Source organism: Pieris rapae, chromosome 3 (assembly GCF_905147795.1).
Source record: "Pieris rapae chromosome 3, ilPieRapa1.1, whole genome shotgun sequence".
In the NCBI taxonomy this organism is placed as follows: domain Eukaryota; kingdom Metazoa; phylum Arthropoda; class Insecta; order Lepidoptera; family Pieridae; genus Pieris; species Pieris rapae.
Window position 1 is genome coordinate 1,544,723 of NC_059511.1, and position 12,600 is coordinate 1,557,322.

Here is a 12,600-nt window from a genome sequence, read left to right on the forward strand (position 1 = left end):
TGGATTTCATCAGATTTTATGATATGTTTTAAGGGAGTTATGTAACTCGCTATCTATCAAACAGCGGCAACTAAAAAATTAAAAAAAAAAACCCGAGGCCCGAAATTAGGTGGTTGGCGTGTTGCTGCAGTTTCCTTTTGTATTATTCGGTTGATCTTAAATGTCTTCTTCGATTAGCAAATATTTATGGTTGGTATGGTTTAATAATAGTAAAATATGTATGTTTTAGAACATAAACTACAAATCCGTGAAAGTTTCATCCTCATGCGCCTGATGTAAGATGTATCACTTCAAAAAATTTTATACATAATCAAAAGGCGTAGCCAAATCGGACTAAAGAATATTATTATCTTGTAACAATTAACTCAAGTGGCACCTTAATGGATTATAAATAGATATGAAATCGTGATCACAGTAATTAGTTATGACAAAGACAATGGTCTACATGACCACAGTCATCCGGTGTTGGGAGTGGTTTTGCACGTTATGATGTCATCCACTGATTAGGCTATTTTTATTGCTTTGAAATACTTTATAACCTAATTTGAATGACAGCTTCGATTGATTATTTAGATGTGAATTAATATTTAGTGAACTGTAATAGAACTCATGCGCGAAAGATGCATACTCTGTGGAAATACACAAATGTATGGTCAGAAAGGGTCTGTTCTGATTCAATTAAAAAAATGCAGTATTATAAATTATATAGATATTTTAATAGGTATTTTTTTATATTGCTTAAACTTAACGTACAGAAACATCAAAGCACCACTAAGAGCTTTAACCTTGGTGCATCATCTTAAATCTAAGCAATTACATCCCATGGCTAAAAACTACCTTGCAATTTTTGACTGTTATTTTAAGATTTGAGCAGTGTTGGCCCAGTGGCTTTAGCTTGCGACTCTCATACCTGAGGTCGTAGGTTCGGTCCGGGCTGTGCACCAATGGATTTTCTTTCTATGTGCGCAATTAACATTTGCTCGAACGGTGAAGGTAAACATCGTGAGGAAACCGACATGTCTAAGACCCAAAAAGTCGACGACGTGTGTCAGGCACTGGAGGCTGATCATCTTGCCCAGAAACAGATTCAGAAATCTGAGGTCAGGACAGCGCCACTGATTTATTTTATTTTAAGATTTGAGGGTAAAAAATTAACAAAACTCGGAACAATATATGAGGTTGTCTGTCCTCGTTCTTGTCCGTATTTCGTTTACTAGGCGACATTGCCCGAACTAGGTCACTTCATGGTAACACTTTTGTTTATTGGTTAGAAATGTCATTGGATACAATGAGCGCATAAAATCACACCACATCAAATGAACTTATATCAACTTACCCCACAGACCACTAAACACAATCCGTAGAGAAATTGAGACAAATCACACCTTTTAAACTAGACTACGGCAAAAATAGCCAGTTTTCCAAGGAAACTTATTCAATGCATAAATGGTTCTTGTACTCCCTCCCGTTCGGTGGTATGTTGTTTCGTACTCTGATAATACAGGGTGCCGGTGTGGGCAATTTTAGAACTGGATGAGGGCTGTGGCGAGGGTTGTGTTTGTGGAAACCAAACAGCAATGCTGAACTCGATCCCAGGGTGGTGTCCGGGGGCGTCAAGTCTGGTGGTATGTGGGTCCAAGGAGTATTTTCGGCATGGCCCTGGTGTCGTGATCAGTGGTTTTAGGCAGACTCTTGCCTCGCGGACAAGTTCTACCAGGAAGGTCCAGGGGGTCACCAGCAGTGGAAGCTGCGGTTTCTGCCCTAATTTAGTCCGGTGCTTAATCGAAATTGTACATTATTTATAAAACCTAATTGATGTGATTATCCGAAGAAGTTAAAACTTGTGTAGAGCACAGTCAATTTTAATTATAAAATGTATACATACAAAATTATGTATATATATAATTATACAAAATCGTCGGAAATGGAACCATTGGAGTTGCACCACAATCTTTCTCATGAAACTAAGCTTGCGTCTTCTAAAAGTTAAATACAAATGACAGGTCGGAGAATCAGTGCCGATTCGCTTAGCTAGTAATACGTGTACACAAAGGGCTGATCTTATCGCAATTGTAAACATTAATTATCACGTTATTTACATAGAACGGATACAGTTGAATTTGGTTAATTAATTTAATTAAGTGATTTGAATTGTTTCATTAATTAACATCATTTGGTAGCGATTTTGATCGCACTAAATTCTATTCTGTATTTAAAAATTAAACGTATTATGTGCAATGTAATTACTGAGCTATAATAAAAAATAATAATAATAATCAATCGTTTATTTGGAATAAAAAATGGTTCATTTAAATCTATTTATTATAAAAATCCGCACAATAAGATGTATAATAATAGGCATGCAATTGTCATATAATAAGAACATTAACACAATGTTAAAATACTAAGTAGTTATTTTTTATTGTTGTCAAACTTATATTTTAGGTCTAAATACTCGCATAACCTTTCTATAAAAGCACCTTTTCTTTAAAAATTTAATCACCATACCAATTGTAAAAAAATATAGGAGAGAGACAAATCATTAATAAAACTGTATAAATAACGGCCTAATAATACATAATATGCTTTACAACTACATGGACAAAAGAAATTTATCAACAAGGATTGTAGATTAATCTTTAGACAAATACAAAAAATGTAGAAAGAAATCTAACACAATAATAAATTGTCCCGACGCATGACTTCATAATGACAATTCATATTTGTTTTCACAGTAAAATTAGTCCTATCTGTCAGCTTTCAATGTAAGCCTGTGATCTCATTTCGGCGGAGAACTTGATTTATCGGCAGATTACAGTAAAAATGACGCAAGCGACCACCATACCGTGACAGCTCCACTCCTCGGTACTTTAACCTATTTTTATGATCCAAATTCCAATGGGACAGACCTTGCTACCACGAGTGATTATTGACACAAATTAATTGATTTATTATGTGTCTGTTTTGGTGTTCAATTTATGTATTATATATGTATGTAGTGCTTGCTTCTGTTTCCGATAAATATTAAATCTTTGTAATTGTCTGCGCTTAAACACTTTAGAGATTTCATCATTTGTTACATTTATATTTATTCTAATATTTAAATGTGCGCATATGTGAGTAAAATAACAGCACAGTTTCCAATTACAATTCAAAAGCACGATAGAAGGCAGCTTTGAAGCCTGCGTTAAAACTCGACCAAGATATAAGCAATCAATTATCTGTGGAATATTTGAAGTTATACTTCTTTTGGTGCGTTAGGGAAAAATGATGAGAGTAAATTTATACGATGCACGCGCAGACCGTCACAAATAACTGACACCCTGAAGTAAGCTGTAGTCATCATTTTAGTTTTGAAGTTAAAATTTTTGTGGTGCGTAAGGGAAAAATGATGAGTAAATTTTTACGATGCGCGCGCACATTCTCACACAAAACCGACACACTAAAGTTAGCTATAGCCAACATTTAAGTTAATTCTAATGTTAAATAAGACGAAGGATAAAATGTTTGAAAAGATTTTGTTGTTAAGCCAACAAAGAGTAACTTCTAACGCGTGTACCTATATAATTTTTTTTCTTATAGAAACAAAACACCATCGACAAAATACGATACAAGAAAAAAAGTTCAAACCAAATCAGTGTCAACAGTGTCGTAACACTTCATGACAAATTTTATTACGCCATTTCATTCGTGTCTGAGTTACAAATGCTTTCGAGGGAGGTTTTTTATACGATAATAATCTAGTTATAGGTGTTTAATGATAGATTTACTATTATAATGTATGCCGTTAACAGTAGGAGGGCACTTATTTATTCAAAGGACAGCCCTTTCCGATCATATCGCTTGTTTCGTATTCAAACTGTCATTTATCGGCGTTATAAAGAACACGAACGATTGTGACGGTAATGATAATTGCAAACTTAGATTATGACTAATGTAAGTTTGCAGTCTATGAGATTTTTAAGGACCTATACTATCACCAAACTCCAAAAAAGTATAATATTGTTGCTTTCCATTTTTTCGATCCTTAAAGTAGGCTAAATGGAATATATATATATATATATATGTTGGAGTTGAGTAGTTTTTTAAGCATTTTGAAAGATCGATACACGATTTAATTAACTTCGCTGCATAGAAAAAACATCCAAACAGCGAATTTTTGACAATTTATGACGAATATTTATTTATATATATAGAACATGATTTTGAAATTTACTCGATATACTTTATCACAAGCCTAGTAATCCATTTTAGAAATAAAATGGTAAAATTACATAAACTCAATGTTTTAGATCACTAATTGTTCGGCGCGCCTCACTGCCCTCCATTGCGCCATTGGGACAGGGCCTTAACGCCCATATCTATTTGTTCTAACTGACATAATCTATTATAACAACATCGACGGGACTTATATATTTTGTTCGTCACAACCGATAGTCGTCACATCCGTTGACATTATTAGTAAGTAGCTAATACAAAAGAATTCAGCGACTTTTAATATTGGTCAATATAACCGGTATGTCGTTCTAAACGATGTCGTCGTAAACGATTTTGGCTGTATATAAAAATTAATTGCTGTTCGTTTGTCTCGCTGAAACTCAAGTGTGGCTGGACCGATTTGGCTAATTATGATCTTGAAATATTTGTGGTAATTCAGAGAAAGTTTAAACGGAAGATTTCATACATAATTAAGTAAAGGTTAATAATAAAAACGACAATTGAACTTTCCAATAAAAACTGTTCCTTTGAAATATTTGTTGTCTTTCGTCTTTTTGTTTTAATTTTTTTTTTAATAAAAAGACGAAAGACAAATGGGGAATTTTAGAAAACGACATCTCTAAGACTTACTATGAAGTATGGTTTAAAGATAAAACATGTAAATAAAAAAAATAGTATATTTTTTAAACATTTACATTAAAATGGTAAAACAGAACACTTATATTAAATAACAATAAATTAAGGTACTCATATTCTATTTCTCTTTCGCGATTTTAATTGGCTGAACAGTGCTTAACCTGTAGTGAGTCGATCGATTTTAGAGAAAGCATTGTTGGGTGCCTTTTTCGAACCTAATTCGCGGTTTTGCTGAAGATTTTTTTCTCCATTACAAAAAAATTCTGAATTTTTTTTGTGTGCTTATTTTATCTTGTATATGTTTTAATTATATTTTTTTGTAACACATATGTTAACTTCAATTGTCATACATTTTAGTTGGAAGATTAATAAATAAATATCAATATTTGTTATCTCCTAATAAGTCACTAGTTCAAGTTGTCCTCTTCATCATCATGAAAAACCAACTTCTTTCCACGTAGTCCATCACGAGTAGCCCTCTTTCTCGGCGTACTCCTCTTCTCGGAGTCAACAGTTGGTGTCGGAGAAAGAACTAGATTTGGGGAAAACATTTTCGCCGGAAATGCCTCAAGAATCGGCGTTGACGTCATCAGTCGCTTAACTTTACTAACCTTCCGTTTCTTCGGTATAGAATTATACTTTTCAAGGCGTTCACCAAGGAGTTCGCAAATCTGTGACAGGCTGACTTCCATATTTGAATTTGTTGTTTTACGTTCAACTCAACAATTTGTACTGAAAAAGTAATGCACTTGTATGACATTTTATACTAAATTTAATTACTTTATTAATTGCACATCTAATTATTTAATAACAAATCAGTTAATTGAGTCAAATATTCTAGGTAATTACTTGATTACTAATGAGGGTAAATACCGTGTGACTTGTTTTGGATATTTTTCGTAAACATTGTCGTGTAAACAAGAAAACAATATTGTTTACGATGTTTGACAATGACCTCTGTTACAATGTTATTTACGCGAGGAAATTTAAGTGGCTCGCCGAGGCTTTTGTGGTCAGGTTGTCAAATTACTAGGATTTAAAATAGACAGGCGTGGGTACTAGGTATGTGTTCTAACAATAAAAGCGATTATGGCTGTTACTATTTATGTATAATTTCTAAAACAATTACTCTTCTTTATACAAAATATACGATAAACATCAATTATATTAGAACGTATAAACTACCAAGGAAATAATAGAGGATAAAACCGGAACAAAATTGAAACTTAAACCTCATTAATATAAAATCGGCATAGTTAACAAAATAGCGGTAAGGAGAATTATTGTAAAGATACACTCGACACTCCCCTGCTGGTTAGCCACTCGATCACATATCTGCCTGATTCCGTGCCTGAGAGGCTTGCATGTAGAGGTCCCTGTATAAAAAAAATCATCAGATGAGCCTCCTGCCTGTTTGTCCCCTACAAGATTAGGAGATTTCGACACTCCCCTGCTACTTAGCCACTCGGTCAAATATATATGACTGCCTGCCTGATAGGCTAAGATGTAGGGGGTGTATATAAAAAAAAGTTAAGTTACAGATTTTCGATAGAAATACCATTTAAACGAAACCATCGGTGATCAGAAAACGTATCACATTCAGCGATCCGTTTGTCTAAACGTGCAATTCGCGAATAGTTATGACTAAGTTCGCGATAAGGAATAAATCGTGAGCACTGTCTTCATAAATCATACCAGGCTTCCTATTGTTAGCGATTCTCTAAACAGGTGAGCCCGCATTTGTGTTAATCTGATTCAAAACACACAGGTACCGTTTGCCTAGTTTAAATACAAGGCTTAGAGGCAGGTCATGGTCCAGAGGCTTTTATGTTTGTTCGTAATGGATATTTTATTAATTTTGTTGTTATTTGACACGGCCAATTGATATGACATTTATTTTTGTTGCTTTCGCTTGCATTTGTTATTATTACTTACGCCCTCAACGTTATTAATTTTTGTGTTGTGAAGTTTTGTGTTTGTACTGGACTAGGTTTTACTTCTTTGAGGGCAAGGTGCCTTTATAGCGTTGGCGAGTATTTAGACCATTATTTTGACACTATTTATAAATAAATTATTATTATGGCATTATGATAATGTTGTTAATAATAACATGTTGTTAATATGACATTTCTCTATAATTATTAGATATATATTAAAATTAGATAATTAATTTTATATAGATTAATTTTAAATATCGTAATTTTACCAAAAAACGATTTAGTCAGATATAATAGACATTAAGTCAGATCGGTTGTACCTAGAGATTTTTATCTTTTGCATTGTAAGTATTATCATGTTTTTAGTAAAGTGTTAGCTTATTTGCTATAGCGTGCACTCTCATCTCTGAGGTCGTCGCTTCGGTCTTCGGCGTGCACCAATGGACCTTCTCTCTATGTGCCCATATAAAATTCCTTCTAACGGTGACGATTCATCGTGAGGGAACCAACCCAAAAAGTCGCCGACGTGTGTCAGCCACAGACTGCTCATGCATTTGCCTATTTGATTGACAAATAATTGTCAAACAGATCAGATAATTTTTTTATTAATTATTTTTTTAAATAATTGTATAGACACTATGCAGGCAGGCGTGTTAACAGAAAATCATTTAAATTATTCCCAGTAAATTATTTTTAAAAACAAACCTATTACTTACTATTTAAAAACATTTCAATCAAATGTGGTGTACTCTAAAATTAACTTGCATTATCTTTTGAATCTCGGAAGTGAGGATTTAGGTCTGCATGAACCATATGCTCAGATGAACGGGATATCTCATATCCTTGTCATAATGGTATCACGATTCTAATTAGATGGTACTTGTAATGAGGAAATGTTCCACCAACACGTAAATATTCTTCTAATAGTAAATTTGATTATTAACGAATTAGTATCAAAAGTTCAATTAGATTTATTATGATTGCCGTGTTAGTGTTAAGCGTGCAAATCTCTCCCGTGATTTCATACAGGTTTTTAACACTTGTTTGTATGTTAAATATCAGATTTTTTATCGGACCTGTGAAAGAAAAAATGTGTGAGCACAAAGTACACATATCAGAATTGAAAATTACTTTGTAAATTAATTATTACTAAGGTACAAACCCCAATAGATGATAATGTACCCCGTATATAATCCATCCATGTATTTTTAAATCTATATTCACACTGTTTACACAATGTAAACGAGCCAATGATAATGTTAATGAATAATAAATCTGCGTCTACTGCACAAGACGTTCTGCGACAGAATTTCCGTCTAAAGTTCTAATATGTAGCTGCTAAACGAATACATCAACCAATAGCGTGTATTTTTTCTCGATCTCCTTTCTCACTTTCTCTTAATTGGTCTCAAGCGCTCTATCCCTTTTCTTCGACAAAAACGCTGCACATCTTCGTGACGTTCCGTAAAACTTAACCCCCATGCGGCTATAGAAGATTCACTTCAAAAAAAATCATTATCACCAGGCATTTGTTATCTAGTAATAGTAATGTTACAGAGTGTTTCTGCGAACTCAGGTGCACAAACACGACAGTTTTGTTATGACATATTATTGTGTTTAAAGTGACAAATTATTGTTCCAGATCCATCAGTACTGCACTTAGTGATGCAGACATTGCGACCACAGAAATTGGAATACCGGTAAGTACCTAGAAAGTTTCCGTTAGCAATAATATGCACCTTTCTAGTAGGCTTTTACTTTTTATTTTTTTATTGAAACAGTAATTAATATGATAAAAGATATGATCAAATTGCATAATTTATTGAATTGATGCAAAAAAAACTAAAAACCAAAACGCAGGAACTCAGCGGTTCATGAATTACAATGCAATACACAAGAATAAAAATACATGAACTACTCAAGTCATATTTAAGCAGTATAGGGTATGGTTAAGAAGTACATATTTAGAATCATTTTAAAAGAGGTCAGAGATTAGAGGTTCCACAACTTAATGGCGGAGATCCTAAACGAAATGCCTAAAAAGGATGAGTTGAGAGATGGAGTTTCCAAAAGCATCTATTACAGGAGCGTAACATATATTTATAAGGATCTGAGGACTACTGTGGGTGCATAATTAGTATTTTAATTACTTAAATTCCCACCATAAGCCTAGTCTGATAGTGCAAAGATTAAATTTTGTAGCTAAATATTTAAGGATATTGTTTATATGATTTCTTCTGCATTTATCTATCTATTCTATTTGTATGAGAGCAAAATGACAAACTGTATTTTACTGATGAATGCTATTGACTGCACAACTGATTTAAATGACAATTGTAAGACTTTACTTCTGAATCTACCGTGTCAAAATATTACCGTACAACGTGTTTGCGGCAAATATTTATTTGAAACATCGTGGTTTTAACTGTGTAAGATTTGTTCTAATATTTGTCAAAGACCAGTGTTGGCCTAGTGGCTTAAGCGTATGACTCTCAACACTGAGGAGTGAGTGGGAAGTGGGTTCGAATCACGGCAGAAATGGTTTTCCACTCTATCCTCAGCTTGTCCCAGTGTATTGGTGATTTTGAGACGCACAATTGTCATAATTTCGAGCAACCAATAGGCAATCGATCCCGACTTCTCCTGCAATCACATAGAGTTGTAGTACCACAGAATTTTTAATATTGTTAATATTTGACAAACTTTGCCAAAGTCATAGTAAACGTCCAAGAAGCTAAGTCGGTGTTCATTGGTAACCACAACCATATAGAGACTCGCAATACTCATTTGACACCTGCCTTTTGGAGAGACTGGAGATCAAGGTACCGACGCGTTCTGTGCGCATCCAGGAATTATTTATGATACCTATGACTGATAACAATGTTTCCCAGAATGCTCCGCTCGTAAGAATGTGCAAATATTATAATGCTGTGTGTGCTGAGGTTGATATTTTTCACAATAATATTTGTAAATTTAAAAAGATAGTTCATGGTAAATACTTGCAACTTTAATTACTAATTTAATTATTTAATGTATATATATATGTGTATGTTGTTCAGTTGATATTTAGTGTAGATGCTGTGTACAGATATAATTGGAAATCAGATTTTCAAATGTTGTTTAGTGTGTAATAATTGTATGTATGTAATCAATCTGTTTTCTGTTTTTGTACCTAAATGTAAAAATAAAATAAATAAATACTAGACTGTGAGATATCGCTGGCATTCCAAAATTGGTATGATTTCCCTCGAATGGTATTCAACGTCATATTGGTTCGAAAATACCGCTCATCTAAGCTATTTGAAAATGTCATTAAACGCGTTTCATTTTAAATTATATTAATTATAGATTAAGAAACGTTTGTTTAACCTGTGACTAATTGAGAATAGCATTGACAAATGACAGCTATTAAATGTCATAATTCATTGTTTAACAAGCTGATGTTTCGTGGCCAGTCAAACATTGCATTAAAAATTGAATAATTCATGAATACAAGGGCCCTTTTGGCCAGTGTCGGCATCGTTCAAACGTTGCCTAATGTCACATGTTTCATTTGCCAAACGGATTCTCTCTTACGTCAATGACCTATCAATATTCCCAATCAATATAAATGGCTGGGACGACCGCGCGTTCTTACTATTTTTATTAATAAATTTAAGTGGACATTTTTTTCATGTGTTTTCAATTTGCTGTACCTACTTTAAATTTTAGATCTTCTATTCTTTTATTTCAGTTAAATTTTTTGTAACTTTGTTACATGTATTAAACTATAACTTATGCATTCTGCAGCTCCTAAGGAATGCGGCAGTTATAGTGAAATATTTTTTCGGATTTAAATAAAGCGCACTTTTGGTTGATAAAGATTTTTATTAGAAACAATTCATTATTATGTGTAAATAAAATAAATAAATCAGTGGCGCTACAACCTCTTTAGGTCTTGGCCTCAGATTTCTGAATCTGTTTCATGATCATTTTTTAAATGTAATAGGCAAGTAGGTGATACACACGCCGTCAACTTTTTAGGGTCTAAGACATGTCGGTTTCCTCACGATGTTTTCCTTCACCATTCGAGCAAATGCGCACATAGTAAGAAACTCCATTGGTGCACAGCCGGGGATCGTACCTACGACCTCGGGTATGAGAATTGCACGCTGAAGCCACTAGGCCAACACTGCTCTTATAATGTGTAAGATTTGGGAATTCTTTTAAGTAAAAAACCTATGTTAGGGTTCCCAGATCTTCTATATTTTTAGTTTTATTATTTTTAATTTTTTCATTCATGGAGTTATTTACTGTCGATAATGTGGGTACTTACGTATTAACGCCACCGCTAAACCTTTTTGGCTTCGAAACTGTTTTCATTTTATAAAATTGATTCATTTTATATTTCATCATCAATTTAGGCTTAGGTTGTTCACGCTAAAAAAAAAATTTTGGTGGCATTAATACGTTAGTACCATAATCTGTTTTAAACCAAGATACTGACATGACATTCAATGTGATTCCAGCAACCGAGTCATGCAACTCCAACGAATCAAACGAGTATGTATGCTTGGAGTTCCTGGGGTGCATGGAGTAGCTGCTCCAGGACATGTGGCGGTGGAGTCGCAGTCCAGGAACGACAATGTTTACCGCGAGATCCTACTAGGTATGTATTTGTTTTACTTTGATTTGTGTTGTTCCCCAATCAAGTATTTATATAGGATTTAACTGCCAAGTTGCGAGCCCTCTGGCATTGAGAGTGTCATGGCATGGGCGGCGATATCACTTAACATCAGGTGAGCCTCCTGCCCGTTTGCCCCCTGTTCTATAAAAAAAAAGTAATCTGTTAAAGTAGGGTCAGGCCACACAATATAATAGCTGGATCGAAATTCTAATCAAAACTGTCTAAAAAATAACTATAATGTTACAAGTGAAGGACATACACATTATATTCCCATGAGTGTTATTGTGCCAGGATTGTTTTTGTTCGTCCCAGAATCTTCGACGATGAAGGTGTTTAAAGATCTTAATTAAAAACGATGTTAACTTTAGTTTAAATTTTAAGAGTGTACAATCTAATAAGTTCCTACTTCATTATACCACAGTATCTTCAAATCTTGTGTACGTTATTTCTTTCATCTCATTAAAAGATTGTCTGTTAAGACTGGTAATTTTGGCTGTTGTAATAACATTATTAGAATCTTCATACATTCGTTTTTCCCAATGATGAAGTATTTTTATAACGAAATAGTTCATTACGACGGATATTACCTAATATTCAACTCGTATGTCAAAATCTAACACATTTTTTAAGTAAGTGAGACAGCACTAAGTCTCCTTTCTGAAGCTTACCTTTAGTAAATACAAATTCAAAAATTTAATATAATATAAATATCGCTTTACTTAAGATATATATTATCAGGCAACTTTTAACAGAAATGTTATATAATAACGTAAAGAATATTATTTTTATTACATTTAAACATTTGTTTAAGTTACATACATTTTTATCTAATACACCAGATGTCCCAGTTTTGGTGATAGGTAGGTGTGTTTTAAACATAGGCCTCTTCCAGCTCCATCCGTTCTTTTCCAATCTTAGCTCTTCTTGCCCGAGATGCCTCCTATCCTCTCTATTTTGTTTGCCCATCTATTGGTATGTCTTCCTCTTTTAGGAAAAAATTCGGCTAGTAGTTGCCAGTGTGTATTTTTGTCGCTTGTGACACATGATAAGTTGAACACCGAACCTATTAAGGTTCTTGATATTTGAATTATCAAATATCAAGAATCCAAATCGAACCCTTGAATAACTAAATTTACTTTACAT

At 33.7% G+C, this 12,600-nt stretch overlaps 1 protein-coding gene across 1 annotated transcript in view; it reads left to right on the plus strand.

The window, feature by feature from the left end:
- The window catches only part of LOC110991503 (thrombospondin type-1 domain-containing protein 4), a 114,708-nt gene that overhangs the window by 47,877 nt on the left and 54,231 nt on the right, over nucleotides 1-12,600 (plus strand). The window contains exons 3-4 of the mRNA XM_045634728.1: nucleotides 8,434-8,491; nucleotides 11,300-11,439. Of these exons, the coding sequence (XP_045490684.1) occupies nucleotides 8,434-8,491; nucleotides 11,300-11,439 (198 nt within the window). The remainder of the gene's footprint in view (nucleotides 1-8,433; nucleotides 8,492-11,299; nucleotides 11,440-12,600) is intronic.